Here is a 21,562-nt window from a genome sequence, read left to right as displayed (position 1 = left end):
ACCAAAGACACAAGGTAATTATGAGTCCAAGCAACAGAAAGGGCCACATAAACCAGAGACTACATCAACCTGAGACCAGAAGAACTAGATGGTGCCCGGCTGTAACGGATGACTGCCCTGGCAGGGAACACAACAGAGAACCCCTGAAGGAGCAGGAGAGCAGTGAGATGCAGACTCCAAATTCCTGTAAAAAGACCAGACTTAATGGTTTGACTGAGACTAGAAGGACCCCAGAGGTCATGGTCCCCAGACCTTCTGCTAGCCCAAGACAGGAACCATTCCCAAAGCCAACTCTTCAGACAGGGATTGGACTGGCTATGGGATAGAAAATGATACTGGTGAAGAGTGAGCTCCTTGGATCAAGTGGACACATGAGACTATGTGGGCAGCTCCTATCTAGAGATGAGAGGGCAGAGGGGGCAGAAGCCGGTTGAATGGACATGAAAATAAAGAGTGGAGGGAAGGAGTGTGCTGTCTCATCAGAGGGAGAGCAACTAGGAGTATATAAAAAAACCACTGCTGTCGAGTTGATTCCGACTCATAGCAACCCTACAGGACAGAGTAGAACTGTCCCGTAGAGTATCCAAGGAGCACCTGGTGGATTCAAACTGCTGACCTTTTGCTTAGCAGCTGTAGCACTTAACCACTACACCACCAGGGTTTCCAGGAATATATAGCAAGGTATATATAAGTTTTTGTATGAGAGACTGACTTGGTTTGTAAACTTTCACTTAAAGCACAATAAAAATTAAAAAAAAAATGAGGTTGTAATCTCTAATATGAAACACTATTACCAGTTTTCTCTTTTCCATCTTTTATGCTGTGATTTTACTCCTCTACTAACTTTCATTTAGCATCTATTCCTTTTTTTTTTTTTTTACCTCATATGAAGTTACTATTCTAAAGTTACTATTTTTATTGAGATCATTCATAGGAACCATTACATGGCATTCAGAGGGAACACTTCACAATATCCAATGAATAAAAAGCAGATTTGTATACTTACTGTGCCCCACCAGAGAGCATCTGCATATGTAGAAAACTCTTTATTGGCATCCTTTTCCACCAGATAGACAAGGAAAGATGAAAAAATAAGAACCAAAAATCCAATGTACCAAGCTGTGATTAATTCCTAGATATAAGAAGAATGAAAGATTTTTAAAGGCAAAAAATATTTGAAAAAAAAAAAAAAGACCCATGATTCCATTCACTGTGCTACTTCTTGGACAATTGTGATGAATTTTCAACAATCCGTTACATACCATGTCTCCAAACTGTTTTAACTAACTTCTGAAATGACTTAGTTTGCTTGTGATAGGTTCATTAAATATTGCAGCAATCAATGAAAAAGTTTAAAGATCTTGTTCTATAATTCAGTAAGCAAATCTTACCTTGCTGTGTGCGTAAACCACAGAGCCTAGTAATTTCCAAGTGCCTCCCCTTCGGTCCATGCGCACCATACGGAGAATCTGCAGGAAACGGAGACTTCTGAGTGCAGACGTGGCAAAAATATTACCCTGAGTTTTTGCAGAAACGACTGCTATTGAAGCGATAAGAACAATGGTATCTGAAAGAAACAGGTTGAAACAGCCATAAGGAACATGACTAGGAATTTTTATTTCTCAAAACAATATGTTAGAAAGGTTCACTTTGATTTAAGGCACAAAATAAACAGAACCTGAACCCTAGCCTTGCATAGCACTACTTGAGCTCTATGATGACTGAAGAGTGAAGACAGAGCACATGACCTAGACCTATCTATTGCCTTAGGTCTGACCCCTTGGCCATGTGTTTTATTATCCTTTTCTTTTTAAAAATTAATTGGTGAAAAATATATAGTATTTTCCATTTCAACCATTTTCATGTAAACAGTTCAGTGACTTTAATTATGTTTACTACGTTGTGCAACCATCACCCTCAGGGACAGATCACTCAATAAGCAAGACAAGTTCACGCTTAGGGCATCAACAAATAGGGGCACCAATTGTCCAAAGAGAAGACCTACAGGTGCCAACCAGAGAGGACACAAGGAAAAGTGAGCACGACAGAAGAAGGGAACTGGCAGGGCACAAATTAAATTGATAACATTTTATAAATTTTGTATATGATAACAATTATATTTTCCTTTTAATTTCAAACCAATTGGGTATAACTTCACATTCAGTTCTCTCTCATTGACCGCATAAGAACACGTCAGCAGCACTACAATCGCGTGATTCGGATCTGGTCCTTTGTAAAGTGAACCAAAACACATCTTTAGGATAAGCATGCCCTTGCATTTGTATCATGCTCTTTGTGATCACTCTTGCCCCCGTTATGTATCAGCAGTAGTCCAAATGAACTGTGACGATGTAGCATCAAAGGACAGAAAGTTAGTGTGCAAGTTTTTAAGTATTATTTCAAGATGAAAAGCACTCGTGGAGATCTGCGAAGGGCCAACCAGCAAATATTGTATGACAAATGAATGAAATTATTTCTGTCTTGTAAGTACTATTTCTTTTGACTATCTCAGACCTGAATAACAAAATCACATGACCCAAATCAATTTTTTTACTTACTGTTTATCAAATATAAATTTTTGTGTTGACACCCAAATTGAAATGCAAATTTTATTCTATAAATTTTACTTGTTTTGTAAATTCTATTTATTCTCAATTACCCAAATTTATTTGCTATGGTAGGACCAAATTTAAAAAGTGATATGATTTTATATCCAGGTAAAATGAAATGGCAATAACTAAACCAAAACCAAACCCGCTGCTGTCAAGTCGATACCGATGCATAGCGACCCTATAGGGCAAAGTAGAACTGCCCCATAGAGTTTCCAAGGAGCGCCTGGTGGATTCGAACTGCTGACCTTTTGGTTAGCAGCCGTAGCACTTAACCACTGCACCACCAGGGTTTCCGGCAATAATGAAGTGGAGTGAAAAATTAAAAGTTCACAGAAGACAAAAAGAAAAGGGTTTGTGAATTCCTAAAAAACAATTCCAAAATGAACCTCCTTTTTAAAACTTACATGAGTCAGAAGAGACTTCTTTTGCTGAATGCTCAAGTTTCATGGGTGCAAATCATTGTACTAGTACTGCTAGTGCTGAAATTACTAATAGTAATACAAATATGACAGAATTTGGTCCAAGTTCTGCATCATTCCTTGCTGTAGTAAAAAAATTAATAACGGTGTAGAAAGTGAAACAATTTTAGAATCTGAAATTGTTGCATCTGCTTACTTCATAAATAACAGAAATACAGATTCTGCTTTGTGGAATAATTTTTCTTTTAATGATATAAATTACTGGATTGAAAGGGGGCCAAGTGATTGTCAGCATCACAGTGGGCCATTTGAAAATTGTGGCGAAAGTTTCTGGATGGTAAACAAACAAGGTTCTGTAGCCGGAATATATTTCTAGGCTGCAAAGATAATGACGAAAATTTTAAGAGAGTGTGGCTACCGTATTCCCCATCAGTCAGCTCTGTATATTGCTTTGTTTGCAAACGATTCAGTCCTAAATCACTCAATTCTCAATTTGCTATGGTTGGATTTAGCGATTGGTGCCACTCAAATATGATTGATTAACATGAAAACAGTTCAATCCACAGAGATTGTATGTTGTCATATTTAAACCAAAGACATGGTTTTGGCTTAAACTGGAAACACTAATTAATGAAGAGCGTCACTACTGCAAATTCATTTTGCAAAGCATTGTTCCTGTCATTGTAATGATTGCTGAATGTGGATTATCTTTTTGAGGAAGAAATGAAGTGTTTGGGTTTCCACAAAATGGAAATTTTTGGGGTTTACTTGAACTTATTGTCCACTTTTAGCAGGTCACATCTCAACATATGGTAACACAGGAAAGGGCAACCCATTGTATATGTCTAAAACAATGCATGATGAATTAAATAAATTTCATAAGTGATAAAGTTCATGAACTTGTTTCAATGAAATAAGTATAGCTCTATATTTCAGTGTGTTTATCGATTCCACTCCTGATTTTTCTCCTACAGATCAGCTAAGTATTGTTTTAAAATATGTATCTCCAACAGATGGAACACCTGCCAAGCAATTTATCACATTTACTAGCTTAGAAAGTCATGCTGGTGAAGAAACTGCAAATCAAGTACTTCACTATTTATGTGAAGTTTGCAAAGTTGATTTTTCTAAGTGCAGAGGCCAGTCCTATGACAACGCTGCCAATATGTCAGGGCATTATAAAGGCGTGCAACAGACAATTTTAGAACATAATGAATGTGCCATTTTCATACCATGCGCTGTGCATTCACGTAATCCTGTAGAATCCAGAGCAGTAGATTGTTGTTCCCAAGCAGTTGATTTTTTTTTTCTACTGTTCAGTTACTCTACACAATTTTTGCCACCTCTGCTCACAGATGGGCAGTTCTTAAAAATATATTCAGGCAAATGATTGAGTATTAAAATCTGTTTCTAATACACGTTGGGAAGCGCAGGCTGTAGCGATGAGTGTAATCCTAGAATCATACACCCAGATTCTAGATGCCTTAGAAAATATTGCTGAAGACCAGACACAAAAAGGAGATACCAAAAGGAAGGTGAAAACATTGCCAACAAAACGCAAACACTAGAGTGTGTATTTATGTTGGTTATGCGGAATAATGAAGAAGCCCTTTTGGTGCATTGAGTAAGTGTTCGGCTGCTAACTGAAAGGTCAGTGGTTTGAACCTACCGGTCACTCCACGAGAGAAAGATGTGGCAATCTGCTTCTGCAAAGATTACAGCCTTGGATACCCTATGGGGCAATTCTACTCTGCTTCAATTGGAATCGATTAGATGGCAATGGGCTTGGTTTGGGTTTTATGTGGAATAATACATTGCGGAATTTTCATCAGATGAGTCAAGCTCTCCAAGATTCAGGAGTAAATTTAAAGACACGCACAGCTCTCTACAGTCATCAACAAGGTATTTACATAATTTTTTAAAAATAATTTTTATTGTGCTTTAAGTGAAAGTTTACAAATCAAGTCAGTTTCTCACTTATAAACTTATATACACCTTACTACATACTCCCATTTAGTCTCCTCCTAATGAGTCACCCCACTCCCTCCTTCCAGTCTCTCCTTTCGTGACTGTTTTGCCAGTTTCTAACCTTCTCTACCCTCCCATCTCCCCTCCAGACAGGAGATGCCAACACAGTCTCAAGTGTTCACCTGATACAAGTAGCTCACTCTTCATCAGCATCTCTCTCCAACCCATTGTCCAGTCCCTTCCATGTCTGATGAGTTGTCTTCGGGAATGGTTTCTGTCCTGGGCCAACAGAAGGTTTGGGGATCATGACCACCGGGATTCCTCTAGTCTCAGTCAGACCATTAAGTCTGGTCTTTTTATGAGAATTTGCGGTCTGCATCCCACTGATCTCCTGCTCCCTCAGGGGTTCTCTGTTATGCTCCCTGTCAGGGCAGTCATCGGTTGTGGCCGGGCACCATCTAGTTCTTCTGGTCTCAGGATGATATAAGTCTCTGGTTCCTGTGGACCTTTCTGTCTCTCGGGCTGATAGTTGTCGTGTGACCTTGGTGTTCTTCATTCTCCTTTGATCCAGGTGGCTTGAGACGGATTGATGCATCTTAGATGGCCGCTTGTTAGCATTTAAGACCCCATACGCTACTTTTCAAAGTGGGATGCAGAAGGTTTTCATAATAGTATTATTTTGCCAGTTGACTTAGATGTCCCCTGAAGCCATAGTCCCCAAATCCCCACCCTTGCTCCGCTGACCTTTGAAGCATTCAGTTTATTCAGGAAACGTCTTTGCGTATGGTCCAGTCCAGTTGAGCTGACCTTCCCTGTATTGAGTGTTGTCCTTCCCTTCACCTAAAGTAGTTCTTATCTACTATCTAATCAGTAAATAACCCTCTCCCACCGCCCTTCCCTCCCCCCTGAATGTGTTCTCAGTTTAAACTATATCTCAAGATCTTATAATAGAGGTCTTATACAATATTTGTCCTTTTGCATCTGACTAATTTCACTCACCATAATGCCTTCCAGTTTCCTCCATGTTATGAAATGTTTCACAGATTCATCACTGTTCCTTATCGATGTGTAGTATTCCATTGTGTGAATATACCATAATTTATTTATCCATTCACCTGTTGATGGATACCTTGGTTGCTTCCAGCTTTTTGCTATTGTAAACAGTGCTGCAATAAACATGGGTGTGCATATATCTGTTTGTGTGAAGGCTCTTATTTCTCTAGGATATATTCCGAGGAGTGGGATTTCTGGGTTGTATGGTAGTTCTATTTCTAACTTTTTAAGGAAACGCCAGATAGATTTCCAAAGTGGTTGTACCATTTTACATTCCCACCAGCAGTGTATAAGAGTTCCAATCTCTCTGCAGCCTATCCAACATTTATTCTTTTGTGTTTTTTGGATTAATGCCAGCCTTGTTGGAGTGAGATGGAATCTCATCGTAGTTTTAATTTGCATTTCTCTAATGGCTAATGATCCAGAGCATTTTCTCATGTATGTGTTAGCTGCCTGAATATCTTCTTTAGTGAAGTGTGTGTTCATATCCATTGCCCAATTTTTAATTGGGTTGTTTGTCTTTTTGTGGTTGAGTTTTAACAGAATCATACAGGCGCTGGTCGGACATGTCATAGCTGAAAATTCTTTCCCAATCTGTAGGTGGTCTTTTTACTCTTTTGGAGAAGTCTTTAGATGAGCATAGGTGTTTCATTTTTAGGAGCTCCCAGTTATCTGGTTTCTCTTCATCATTTTTGGTAATATTTTGTATTCTGTTTATGCCTTGTATTTGGGCTCCTGAAGTTATCCCTATTTTTTCTTCCATGATCTTTATCGTTTTAATCTTTATGTTTAGGTCTTTGATCCACTTGGAGTTAGTTTTTGTGCATGGTGTAAGGTATGGGTCCTGTTTCATATTTTTGCAAATGGATATCCAGTTATGCCAGCACCATTTGTTAAAAAGACTATCTTTTCCCCAATTAACTGACACTGGGCCTTTGTCAAATATCAGCTACTCCTATGTGGATGGATTTATATCTGGGTTCTCAATTCTGTTCCATTGGTCTATGTGCCTGTTGTTGTACCAGTACCAGGCTGTTTTGACTACTGTGGCTGTATAACATGTTCTAAAATCAGGTAGAGTGAGGCCTCCCACTTTCTTCTTCTTTTTCAATAATGTTTTACTTATCCGGGGCTTCTTTCCCTTCCACATGAAGTTCGTGATTTGTTTCTCCATCATATTAAAAAATGTCATTGGAATTTGGATTGGAAGTGCATTGTATGTATAGATGGCTTTTGGTAGAAAAGACATTTTTACTATGTTGAGTCTTCCTATCCATGAGCAAGGTATGTTTTTCCACTTATGTAGGTCCCTTTTAGTTTCTTGTACTAGTACTTTGTAGTTTTCTTTGTATAGGTCTTTTACGTCTTTGGTAAGATTTATTCCTAAGTATTTTATCTTCTTGGAGGCTACTGTGAATGGTATTCATTTGGTGATTTCCTCGTCGATGTTCTTTTTGTTGATGTAGAGGAATCCACGTGATTTTTGTATGTTTATCTTGTAACCTGAAGCTCTGCTGAACTCTTCTATTAGTTTCAGTAGTTTTCTGGAGGATTCCTTAGGGTTTTCTGTGTATAAGATCATGTCATCTGCAAATAGAGATAATTTTACTTCTTCCTTGCCAATCTCGATGCCCTTTATTTCTTTGTCTAGCCTAATTGCTCTGGCTAGGACCTCCAGCACAATGTTGAATAAGAGCGGTGATAAAGGGCATTCTTGTCTGGTTCTCGTTTTCAAGGGAAATGCTTTAAGGCTCTCTCCATTTAGAATGATGTTGGCTGTTGGCTTTGTATAGATGCCCTTTATTATGTTGAGGAATTTTCCTTCAATTCCTATTTTGCTGCGAGTTTTTATCATGAATGGGTGTTGGACTTTGTCAAATGCCTTTTCTGCATCAATTGATAAGATCATGTGCTTTTTGTCTTTTGTTTTATTTATATGGTAGATTACATTAATGGTTTTGCTAATATTGAACCAAACTTGCATACCTGGTATAAATCCCACTTGGTCGTGATGGATTATTTTTTTGATATGTTGTTGAATTCTGTTGGCTAGAATTTTGTTGAGGATTTTTGCATCTATGTTCGTGAGGGATATAGGTCTGTAATTTTCTTTTTTTGTGGTGTCTTTACCTGGTTTTGGTATCAGGGATATGCTGGCTTCGTATAATGAGTTAGGGAGTATTCCATCATTTTCTATGCTTTGAAATACCTTTAGTAGTAGTGGTGTTAACTCTTCTCTGAAAGTTTGGTATAACTCTGCAGTGAAGTCGTCCGGGCCAGGGCTTTTTTTTGATTACCTTTTCAATCTCTTTTTTTGTTATGGGTCTATTTAGTTGTTCTACTTTTGATTGTGTTAGTTTAGGTAGGTAGTGTTTTTCTAGGAATTCATCCATTTCTTCTAGGTTTGCAAATTTGTTAGAGTACAATTTTTCGTAATAATCTGATATGATTTTTTTAATTTCAGTTGGGTCTGTTGTGATATGGCCCATCTCATTTCTTATTCAGGTTATTTGTTTCTTTTCCTGTATTTGTTTAGTCAGTCTGGCCAATGGTTTATCAATTTTGTTAATTTTTTCAAAGAACCAGCTTTTGGCTTTGCTAATTATTTCAATTGTTTTTCTGTTCTCTATTTCATTTAGTTCAGCTCTAACTTTTATTATTTGTTTTCTTCTGGTGCCTGATGGATTCTTTTGTTGCTCGCTTTCTATTTGTTCAAGTTGTAGGGACAGTTCTCTGATTCTGGCTTTTTCTTCTTTATGTATGTGTGCATGAATCGATGTAAATTGACCTCTGAGCACTGCTTTTGCTGTGGCCCAGAGGTTTTGATAGGAAGTGTTTTCATTCTCGTTGTATTCTATGAATTTCTTTATTCCCTCCTTAATGTCTTCTATAACCCAGTCTTTTCTGAGCAGGGTATTGTTCAGTTTCCAAGTATTTGATTTTTTTTCCCTGATTTTTCTGTTCTTGATTTCCACTTTTATGGCCTTGTGGTCTGTGAAGATGCTTCGTAATATTTCGATGTTTTGGATTCTGCAAAGGTTTGTTTTATGACCTAATATGTGATCTATTCTGAAGAATGTTCCATGTGCACAAGAAAAAAAAGTATACTTTGCAGCTATTGGGTGGAGTGTTCTGTATAAGTCTTTGAGGTCACGTTGGTTGATTGTAGCAATTAGATCTTCTGTGTCTCTATTGAGCTTCTTGCTGGAAGTCCTATCCTTCTCTGAAAGTGCTGTGTTGAAGTCTCCTACTATAATTGTGGAGCTGTCTATCTCACTTTTCAATTCTGTTAAAGTTTGTTTTATGTATCTTGCAGCCCTATCATTGGGTGCATAAATATTTAATATGGTTATAACTTCTGGTAAATTGTCCCTTTAATCATTATGTAGTGTCTTTCTTTATCCTTTGTGGTGGATTTAACTTTGAAGTCTATTTTGTCAGAAATTAATATTGTTACTCCTGCTCTTTTTTGATTGTTGTTTGCTTGATATATTTTTTCCATCCTTTGAGTTTTAATTTCTTTGTGTCTCTGAGTCTAAGGTGTGTCTCTTGTAGGCAGCATATAGACGGATCGTGTTTCTTTATCCAGTCTGAGACTCTCTGTCTCTTTATTGGTGCATTTAGTCCATTTACATTCAGTGCAATTATAGATAAGTATGAGTTTAGTGCTGTCATTTTGATGCCTTTTTGTGTGTGTTGTTGACAATTTCATTTTTCCACTTACTTTTTTGTGCTGAAAAGTTTTTTGTAAATTGTGTGTTCCTCATTTTCACAGTAGGTGAATTTATGTTTGCTCAGTCATTATGTTTTTCTTGGTTTTTTTTTTTTGAATTATGGAATTGTTAGACCTCTTTTTGGTTACCTTAATATTTCCCCCTATTTTTCTAAGTAAAAACCCAACTTGTATTGTCCTATATCGCCTTGTTTTCCTCTCCATATGGAAGATCTATGCCTCCTGTATTTAGTCCCTCTTTTTGATTATTGTGATCTTTTACATAATGACTTCACTTATTCCCTGTTTTCAGCATTTTTTTCTTTTTTAAATTAATCTTATTTTGTTTTTGTGATTTCCCTATTTGAGTTGATATCAGGATGTTCTGTTCTGTGACCTTGTGTTGTGTTCGTATCTGATATTATTGATTTTCTGACCTTTAGTAATTCTTATAGCTTTGGTTTGGCTTTTGTAAATTCTCTAAGCTTGTGTTTATCTGTAAATGTTTTAATTTCACCTTCATATTTGAGAGAGAGTTTTGCTGGATATATGATCCTTGGCTGGCAGTTCTTCTCCTTCTGTGCTCTATATATGTCATCCCATTGCCTTCTTGCCTGCATGGTTTCTGCTGAATAGTCTGAACTTATTCTTATTAAGTCTCCTTTGTAGGTGGCTTTTCTTTTATCCCTGGCTGCTTTTAGAATTTTCTCTTTGGCTTTGGCAAGTTTGATGATAATATGCCTTGGTGATTTTCTTTTTGGATCAATCTCATATGGGGTTCGATGAGCATCTTGGATAGATATCCTTTCATCTTTCATGATGCCAGGGAAGTTTTCTGCCAACAGATCTTCAACTATTCTCTCTGTATTTTCTGCTATCCCTCCCTGTTCTGGAACTCCAATCACATACAAGTTATTCTTCTTGATAGAGTCCCACATGATTCTTAGGGTTTCTTCATTTTTTTTAATTCTTTTATCTGATTTTTCTTCATCTATGTTGGTGTCAATTGCCTTATCCTCCTGCTCCCCCATTCTGCATTCCAATTGCTCGATTCTGCTCCTCTGACTTCCTATTGAGTTGTCTAATTCTGTAATTTTATTGTTAATCTTTTGGATTTCTGAATGCTGTCCCTCTATGGATTCTTGCAGCTTATTAATTTTTCCACTATGTTCTTGAATAATCTTTTTGATTTCTTCAACTGCTTTATCAGCATGTTCCTTGGCTTTTTCTGTAGATTGCCTTATTTCATTTCTGAGGTCATCCCTGATGTCATGAAGCATTTAGTATATTAGTTTTTTATCTTCTGCATCTGGCAATTCCAGGATTGTATCTTCATTTGGAAAGATTTTGATTGTTTAATTTGGGGAGTTGTAGAAGCAATCACGGTCTGCTTCTTTATGTGGTTTGATATTGACTGTTGTCTCCGAGCCATCTATAAGATATTGTAAGGATTTATTTTATATTTGCTCACTGAGTCTTACCTTGTTTTGTTTCAGTATACCCAGATGGGCTACTAGATTGCGCTGTCTTGATTGTTGTAGCCTTTGAATCACTTATGTTCTATTACCAGCTGGTTTGTGCTGTTACCAGATATATAAGCCTAAGAATCCATTCACTATTCTTGAATAGAATCAGCTTAGGTGTTCTGATTTTGGGTCACCAAGTGTGTGGTGTAGACTGTCATCTATTAACATAGAGGCGTAGTGGTGATAGTTGTGTGCACCAGATTCTAGTTGCGGCAGGGAGTCACACTCTGGGGTGGGGGCAGGATGCTGACAGCCTTCCCCCACGTGCCAGTGAAGCAGGTGTGTCTCTATTCCTAAAGCACTTTGGTGGGTGGGCTCTGCAGCTGTACCTTAGGCACCCAGTGCTTGTACCTCTAAAGATTGGTAGGCGTCAGTATCCTCAGACCCCTTTGGCAGGTGGCTAGGTGGTTTGGGTGGAGCTTCAGCCCTCAGTTCCCCGTTGTGGATCAGTGAGGGCTCTGTTTAATAGGTAGAGATATCAGACCTGGAAAACTTGTCTTTCCAGTGATCCTCTAAAACAATTACAGTCAGATCTCTATGAGAAGTGCCTTTGTATTATAATAGCCACCTTGTTCCCTGTAGGGATGAAAGCCAAAGACTGTGGATCTCATATGCTTGGCTGGAGCTGGCTCTGTATTTTTATTCCAGTTTAGGGGAGTTAGGGAAGGATTTTTCATCCCTGGGTTGTTAGTAGCTGCTTCTCTCAGGCCAGGAGAATGGGTTAGGAAAAAAAAAACAAAACAAAACCGCAGAGCACTTCACTCCCTGGCCCAGGAAATTCCAATGTTAATGAAGTCACCTGGGGTAGGGAGGGGAGAGATCAGAGAGATAGGAGAGAGTAGCACCCAGCAATATAGGCAAAATTACTTATCTTGCTTGGTGATGACTGTTTTATCTGAGATTCCCGAAGGACAAGTAGCCTGTGTGCGCTGGCTGGGTCGAGACTGCCCCCGAGGGTCAGGCCCACGTCCCATGCTCGTGCTGTCTCAGAAGCCAGGGTCATCTCCTCTGCTCCCAGTCCAAAGCCCAGCGCCAAGGTTCCCTGGCTGGGACACTGCACTCCAGGCTCCAAAACCAGTGGCTGCCTCCCGGTGACTTCTCCTCCTGTCTGCCGCATCATTGCGCTGCCTGCATATGCTGGCTGGGCTTCCCCCGAGGTCACTTCAGGGGGCTAGGGCTGCATCCTGTGCTTGCACCTTCTCAGGAAGCCATGCTCAGCTCCCCTGTGCCCAGTCCAGAGCCCGGTGCCAAGGTTTTCTGACTGGGACACTGGCTCCAGGCTCCAAAAACAGTCGCTGCTTCCCTGTGGTTGCTTATTCTCTCGTTAGCTGCGTCAGTGTGCAGCCTGCTTGCACTGGCTGAGTCTCTACCGAGGTTACCCCAGGGGGCTAGGGGTTAGGGCTGTGTCCCGTGCCTGCCCTGCCTCAGCCAGCCGCAATCAGCCCCGCCACTTGGCACCAGGGAGCTGCGAGTGCTCAAGGCTGTGAAGGGGGACACCGGTTCCAGAAGTGGTCGCTGCTTCAGGGCATGGCTTTTCACTCCCCTGTCACTCAGGTCAACTCTTTAGATCTGTGTTTGGTGGTCAGGGTTCGTAGATTGTCATGTATGTGATCGATTCACTTGTTTTTCCGATTCTTTGTTGCAAGAAGGATCTGAGGTAGCTTCTACCCAGTCAGCCATCTTGGCCCCGCCTTGGTATTTACATAATTTAAGAGTAGATTTTGAAAATTTTGAAAACACAATGAAACAAATACTGTCAAATACTGATAATTAAGCGATTCACTGTTGCAGCATAAGAAAGAAACAAGTAAATGAAGAAAGTGCTCCAGAAGTATCATTGAGTGCCAGAGATCAATTTTGCGTATCCACATTATACACCATCATTGACACACTTGAATCTTGTATGGAAAGACGCGTGAAAGTATATGAAGTTCTTTCACATATAAATTCCTTTTTAAACAATGTGAATTCACCTGATAAAGAATGTATGAAGACATCCAAGAACTTAGTGCAGGCTTATCCAGATGACTTAAATATAAACCTTTCTAGGGAAGCACAACAATTTTATTCTTATATGAGAACTAAGTTTCTAGATTCAGGAATGACAAATTTTACTCATGTAGGCATGCATAATTCCATAATAGAAGATAAAACACAGTGCATATTTCCCAACGTTGAAATTGCTTTACCCATATTCCTAACTTTAATGATCATAAACTGTACAACAGAATGCTCATTTTCGTCCCTAAAGAGACCCAGAAACCCTTAGTGTACAACAATGATCCAAGAAAGACTCGATTCATTATCCTTGTTATGTATGGAAGTAGATATTGTTTGGCAGCTTAATGGTGATGACATCATTGAAGAATTTTTAAAAGCAAAGAATAGAAATGTTTTTAATTATAACATATTAGAGATGAAAGATCTATCTAAAAATAAAATATGTAATTTGTTGCAATATTTGTTTTCTGATCATTAAATTTTCTTCTATGACATCTTTTCATTTGTTCATTTATAATGATAGCATTTATTACAAAAAAAGCATCACAACTGAAATACAAGCTGTGTAAACAAAATTGGTGGACAGTCAACTTTTTGTTGTGGGAGATCAACAGAATTTTACATTGATTATTGAAACAACTAAGTTCACTGGCTCCTTTTCTTTGCTGTATAATATGCAGAATATTCTTTTTGTAGAAAACGTGGTGTATAGTAAAAATCTTAGTACCCTGCAGCCACTAAAAATTTTATAATCTGGTTCATCTCATTCCGCTAAAATGGTATATGTCACATTTGTGTTCAACTGCTGATATTATAGTCGCATTTAAAAAGAAGTTACATCATGGGCAGCTAAGACACACACACACACACACACACACACATATGTATATAAACCATAGCCATCGAGTTGATTCTGACTCATAGCAACCCTATAGGACAGAGTAGAATCGCCCCATAGGGTTTCCAAAGAGTGGCTGGTGGATACGAACTGCTGACCTTTTGGTTAGCAGCCAAGCTCTTAACCACCGTGCTGCCAGGGCTCCATATATACATATGGGTATGAATATGTATAGATATATGTCTTAGGCTGGGTTCTCTAGAGAAGCAAAACCAGTAATGCCCATAAATATACATAGAGAGATTTATATTAAAGAAACAGCTCATGTGATTGTAGGGGTTGGAATGTCCCAAGTCCTTGGATCGGATAGAGTCCTTTCCCAATTCATGGAGTCGCTGAAACTGGTGAACCCAAGATGAGCAGGCTGGAGAGCAGGGATTCCACTCACAGGTTGTGACAGTGGAGGAACCCCCAAGGTCGGTAGGCAAGACCACGAGGTTTCTCCTGAATCACTTAGCTGCAGGGGCTGGTGAACCAAAGATAGGCATGTTGGGGAGCAGGACTCTTGCTTGCAGACTGTGAAGATCGACGAATCCCAAGGTGGACAGGTAAGCTGCCAGCTCAATTTCCAAGAAGGAGGGGTCAGACAAGAGACAGCTGCTGGATCCAGAACAAGCCTTTGCAAGGCGAGCAGGAACAAGTAGGTGGCGGAAGGCGGGGAGATGAAGGCTGGGGGCGGTGAGCCACCACAGGCCCCACCCCCACCGGTACTGCTCAGCAGATTCCATCATGCAGGTGATCACATTTCAAATTTCATATATATATATATATACATACATGCACACACACACACATATATATATATATATATATAACTCACATATCCAATTCGAATGTGTGAGTAGGCAGAGGAGGGGCACTACAGGTTATCAGTTTTTATGGCCCTCACATGCCTTAATCTGGTCCTGTTCACCACTATTCACTTCAAATATTTTTTTTTAGCACAATTAACAGAAACTGCTTAAGCAGTACTCCATGTTTCCTCTCCCACTTGCCACTGGCAACCACTAACAGGCTTTGGTCTCCGTGCATCTGCATATTCTAGATATTTTGTATATGTGGGATCATATAATAGCTGTCCTATTATGTATGACTTATTTCACTTAGCATAATGTTTTCAAGGTTCAGCCATGTTGTAGCATGTATCAGAACATCATTTCTTTTTGTGACTGAATAATATCCCATTGTATGTATATACCACATTTTGTTTATCCATTCATCTGTTGATGGACACTTGGGTTGTTTCCACCTTTTGGCTACTGTGAATAATGCTGCAGTGAACATTGGTGTACAAGTATCTGAGTTCCTGCTTTCAAGTCTCTTGGGTATATACCTAGGAGTGGAATTGCTCGGTCAAATGGTAACTCTATGTTTAACTTTTGACGAACATCCATACTGTTTTCTACAGCAGCCGCACCATTTTACAATCCAACCAGCAATGGATGAGGGGTCCTACATATCCAATTTTGAACCACATAATATTTAACCTCAACAAATTGGACAATGGCCCCTAGAATGTTTAGTGATTCAGGAGACCTTAGTGCTATTGCGCAGCCTTCCATAACATCTCTGGTTTCATTAATATTACTGTTCGGCAGAAAAGAGCTCTTGCTTCAGTCCTAAAGACATGGTTTCCTGGATGATGCAGCAGAGGCACTGTGGCCTGTCCAGGCATGAAGGCACCACTTAGTTTAATCATGTCTCTTGCTTTTTCTTCAAACAAGTTACAGTCTGTGAAAAATTTCCTTATGCTGCGGAGTCTCCAACTTTGCATACTATTTGACAAAGGCCTCATCTAAAGATGAATATGCTTTGCTTTCTGTATAGGGTCTTCTTTATACCTGGTCAGTCAATTATATGTAAGTCTACTGCACAAATTAAATAATATTACATTTGTTATAACAATGTATGTAATTATGTACTCTATGCATTGCATGGAAATGGATAATTAATATTTGACATATTGACATTTGGCTTACAAAATATCTACCCTTTTGTAAGCTAAAAAGAGAAAAAGAGCAGCTAATGAAAGCATAGGAAAGATTAAAAAAAAAAAAAAGATAAAAGAGGGAAGTAGACTTTGAAGGGGGAGAAGTGAAGTGGGGATAAATGGCCTCCTATGGCAATTTTAACTTAAGCAAGCTTGATCTTAACATCTTCAAATAAAATTTCCTTCCTGTTCCAAGTTGGCTGTGCACGACTGGGCTTCCATACTCCAAAGAAGAGTTAAACACCTCAAGGGTGTTGAATTTATAACATGTCTGTGATCCTCAGGATTAACTGTTGTATGAATGAGTATTCATCATTCATTTTGGTCTGGCTCCAAGCACTGGGAAAGTTCTGGTCCCCTGTCAGGTCTCCTCATATGGACTGAGATGATCTTTTAAGCCACTCTCCTAGTGTCCCTTTGAGTCAGTGGTTGGAGAGAGAGTGTCAGTGGTTGGCAGTGCAAGGGTCAGCTGAAGGGCTTTTTCCAAACAAATCTGAACACTGGGTGAGTTTGTGGGAAAGTACAGAGAGCCAAAAGTGCATCCTTGAGTTATAGCTCTCTGTCCTGTTGGAAATGAAAAAGAATCGAGTGTGTTGACACAGACGCTGTAGACATACTTTAAGTGAAAAAAAAGTAAGTTACAAAAACAGTGTGTAAAATGTGATCTTATTTTAATAAAAGTATATATTAGTATAGGAATAGAAAAAATGTGCAAGAATATATGTATATTATTAACATCAATTATGTCTAGGGGTAGAAGGATGCGGGTATGTGGGTAAAGAGTTTTTTACTTTCTAAATTATTCATTTTTGTGATGCTTGAAATTTATAAGCATTTATAAATATTTCTTTTGTAATTAGAAAAAATCTATTTTTTAAAAAAGAGTTATGTGTAAACATATCTATTCCTTTTCATCATTTGAGGGGATTTACTCCTGAGATTAGCAGTTTATAGACAGAGACATCTCTTATATGGCCCTACCGAATATATGTTTTACCTTATTTCTCATTTTAAACACACTGTTTCCTCCTAACTGTACAAAAAAAGAAAAAAATAACACCCCATTTACTATGTTAAAATATTAGAAATAGGCGAAATAAGTAAATGACTAATAGGGTTACAGAAAAAGCTAGAAAGAGGGACTTACTATGTGCCTGGCACTTTCTTTAGACTTAATATTATCTAACCTCTTAACAACCTTGTGATCCCATTTTACAGATGAAAAAAGAGAGGCACAAAAAGCATGTATTGTGTTAGTTTAAAAATCAGACATAATCCAAATACCAACAGCATTCTTTAACGAGATGGAAAAACTAATCACCAACTTTGTATGGAAAGCAGAGAGGCCCTGGATAAGCAAAGCATTATCGAAGAAAAAGAACAAAGTAAGAAGCCTCACACTACCTGATCTCAGAACCTACTTTATGGATGTGGTACTCAAAACAGCCTGGTACTGGTACAAAAACAGACACATAGGCCAATGGAACAGAATCAAAAACCCAGATGTAAATCCATCCACCTATGATCAGCTGATCTTTGACAAAGGACTAAAGTCCATTAAATGGGGAAAAGACCCAGTCTCTTTAACAAATGGTATCAGCAAAATTGGATGCCCATCTGTAAAAAAGTGAAACAGGACCCATACCTCACATCATACACAAAAGCTAACTCAAAATGGATCAGAGACCTAAATATAAATCCTAAAACAATAAAGACCATGGAATTAAAGATAGCGACAATGCTTGGGGCCCTAATACATAGCATAAATATAATATAAACCATAACTAACAATGCACAAACACCAGAAGATGAACTAGATAACTGGGAGCCCCTAAAAATTTAACACTTATGCTCATCAAAAGAGTTCACTAAAGGAGTAAAAAGAGAACCTACGGACTGGGAAAGAATTTTTGGCTATGACATATCTGGCAAGGGTCTAATTGCTAAAATTTGTAGGATACTTCAACACCTTAACAACAAAAAGACAAACAATCCAATTTAAAAATGGGCAAAAGATATGAATAGACATGTCACCAAAGAAGACCTAACAGACACATGAGGAAATGCACATGATCATTAGCCAAATCAAAACTGCAATGAGATACCATCTTACCCCATTTCTGGCACTAAACAAAAAAACCCAAAAAACAAAAACCAGCCTCCCCACCAAAAAAAAAAAAAAAGAAAACAGAAAATAACACATGTTGGAGAGGTTGCAGGGAGACTGGAGCTCTCCTACACTCCTGGTGGGAATGTAAACTGGTACAACCACTATGGAAAACAACATGGCACCTCCTTAAAAATCTAGAAATAGAAATACCATATGATTCAGCAATCCCACTCCTAGGAATATATCCTAGAGAAATAAGAGCCATCACATGAATAGACATATGCACACTCATGTTCAATGCAGCATTATTCACAATAGCAAAAATATGGAAACAACCTAAATTATGGTACATACATGTAATGGAATATTGCCCAATGGTGAAGAACAATGATGAATCTGTGAAACATCTCACAGCATGGATGAATTTGGTGGGCATTATGCTGAGTGAAATAAGTCAATCACAAAAGGACAAATATTATATGAGACCACTATTATAAAAACCCAAGAAAAGTGTACACAGAAAAAAAAAAAATCTTTGATGGTTACAAGGGAGGGGAGTAAAGGGAAGGGGAAATCAACAACTAGATAGTAGGGAAATGTTAACTTTGGTGAAGGGAAAGACAACATACAATGTAGAGAAAGTCAGCACAACTTGACCAAGGCACAGTCATAGAAGCTTTCTAGACACACCCAAACACCTTGAGAGTTATTGGGCTGAGGGCTGAGAACCACAGTGTCAGGGAACATCTAGGTCAACTGGGATAATATAGTTCATAAAAAAAGGTTCTACAGCCTACTTTGGTGAGCAGGGTCGGGGTCTTAGATGTGAGCAGCCATTTAAGATACTTCTATTGGTTTCATCATGTTTGGAGCAAAGGAGAATCAAGAAAACCAAAGACACAAGGGAAATATTAGTCCAAAAGGCTGACAGACCACATGAACCACAGCCTCCACCACCTTGAGCCCAGAAGAACTAGGTGATACCTGGCTAATACCATGGAGGGTTCTGACAGGGATCACAATACACTGTCCTGGACAGAGCTGGAGGAAAACGTAGAACAAAATTCATATTCATACACACACAAAAAAGACATGACTTACCGGTATGACAGAGACTGGAGGAACCCCTGAGACTATGGCCCCTGGACACCCTGCTAACTCAGAATTGAAGCTACTATGGAAGCCCGCCTTTCAGCCAAAGTTTAGTCAGGCCTATAAAACAAACAGAGCCTTGGTGATGAAGTGGTGAAGAGCTCAGGCTGCTAACCAAAAGGTCGGCAGTTCAAATCCATGAACCACTCCTTGGAAACCCTATGGGGCAGTTCTACTCTGTCCTATAGGGTTGCTATGAGTCAGAATCGACTTGACGGCAATAGGTTTTTTAAATAAAACTAACAATAACACAAATGAGGAGCATGCTTCTTAGTTCAGTCAAGTGTATGAGCCCAAATATGCAACACCAGCCATAAAACAAAGACAAAAAAGCAGGAACGGACAGGACAACTGCAAGAATGGACACAGGAAACCGGGGGTGTAAAGGGAAAGCAGAAGAGTGCTGACACATTGCGGGGATTGCAACAAATTTGTGTACAAATTTTTGAATGAGAAACTAATTTGTGCTGTAACTTTCACATAAAGCTTGTGTGCCCGTGCGCGCACACACACACACACACAAACTGCTACAAATCTGATAGACTACACCACGAAAAGCATGCTATGAAATTAGTTCATTAGAGAAAACCTGAAACTGCTGGTTTCAGACAATTAAAAAATTATGTAAACAGTAAATCATGATTTAAATATTTGAAGTCACAAAATACACAAACATAACCACAGGTTTGATTTAATACCCTTGTTGAAATGCAGCTCAGAGGAGAAAGTCAGAATACAGTAAAATAAAACCATAGATGAGAAACCAAGTGGCAAAGTGTAAAAGCAGTCACAAAAATTTCTAGAGTCATTCACTGGATGGGTTAGAATCATCCACTGTAATTTCGCCATCAGTACCACCTAGAATATTTCCTAGGCTAATATTTCAGTATAGATTTGCCTCAACATAAAGAAAACAAAAATCCTCACAAATGGACCAATAAGCAACATCATGATGAATGAAGAAAAGATTGAAGTTGTCAAGGATTTCATTTTTCTCGAATCCACAATCAATGCCCATGGAAGCAGCAGTCGAGAAATCAAATGATGCATTGCATTGGGCAAATCTGTTGCAAAAGACCTCTTTAAAGTGTTAAAAAGCAAAGATGTCACTCTAAGAACTAAGGTACTACTGACTCAAGCCATGGTGGTTTCAACTGCTTCATATGCATGCAAAAGCTGGACAGTGAATAAGGACGGCCAAAGAAGAACTGACACCTTTGAATTACGGTATTGGCAGGAAATATTGAACATATTGTGGACTGCCAAAAGAACAAAAAAATCTGTCTTGGAGGGAAGTGCAGCCAGAATGCTCCTTAGGAGCAAGGATGGCGAGACTTTGTCTCACATACTTTGGACACTTTATCAGGAGGGATCAGTCCTTGGAGAAGGACATCACGTTTGGTAAGGTTGAGGGTGATCCAAAAAGAGGAAGACCTTCAACAAGATGGATTGACAGTAGCTGCAACAATGGGCTCAAGCATAAAAATGATTGTGAGGATGGCACAGGATCGGGCAGTGTTTTGTTCTGTTGTACATAGGGTTGATATGAGTCGGAACCAACTTGATGGCACCTAACAACAACATTTTACAAATTGTAAGTAATCTTTAACTTTATTTTGTATTCTTTATTTTTTTTTTGGCCAATTATTTTATATTCCACTGATACTTTACCCAGTCTTTAGTGGTGTGGCTTCAATCTTAAGTTGCCCATTTTTTAGGGACTATAACACGATGCACGATGCGTCTGTCAGTTTGTCTTGCTGGGTATTTTGTGTGTTGCTGTGATACGGGAAACTTTGCCACTGGTATTTCAAATACCAGCAGGGTCACCCTTGGTGGACAGGTTTCAAAGGAGCTTCCAGAGTAAGACAGACTAGGAAGAAGGACCTGGCAATCTACTTCTGAAAAAATTGGCCAGTGAAAACCTTATGACTAGCAGCGGATCATTGTCTGATATAGCGCTGGAAGATGAGCCCCCAGGTTAGAAGGCACTCAAAATACGACTGGGGAAGAGCTGTCTCCTCAAAGTAGAGTCAATATTAATGATGTGGATGGAGTCAAGCTTTTGGGACCTTCGTTTGCTGATGTGCTGCAAATATCCATTAATGATAGGAACATGGA

General features: G+C 38.9%; 1 protein-coding gene across 3 annotated transcripts in view; it reads right to left on the bottom strand.

Moving 5' to 3' along the window:
* KCNQ5 (potassium voltage-gated channel subfamily Q member 5) overlaps positions 1-21,562 on the bottom strand; it is a 620,656-nt gene that overhangs the window by 121,915 nt on the left and 477,179 nt on the right. For all 3 annotated transcript variants that reach the window (XM_049895397.1, XM_049895406.1, XM_049895414.1), the window contains exons 4-5: positions 1,392-1,567; positions 1,007-1,132 (exon numbers count right to left, since the gene is read on the bottom strand). In XM_049895397.1, the coding sequence (XP_049751354.1) occupies positions 1,007-1,132; positions 1,392-1,567 (302 nt within the window). The remainder of the gene's footprint in view (positions 1-1,006; positions 1,133-1,391; positions 1,568-21,562) is intronic.

Source organism: Elephas maximus, chromosome 1 (assembly GCF_024166365.1).
Source record: "Elephas maximus indicus isolate mEleMax1 chromosome 1, mEleMax1 primary haplotype, whole genome shotgun sequence".
NCBI lineage: Eukaryota > Metazoa > Chordata > Mammalia > Proboscidea > Elephantidae > Elephas > Elephas maximus.
This window is presented reverse-complemented; position numbering and strand designations above follow the sequence as displayed.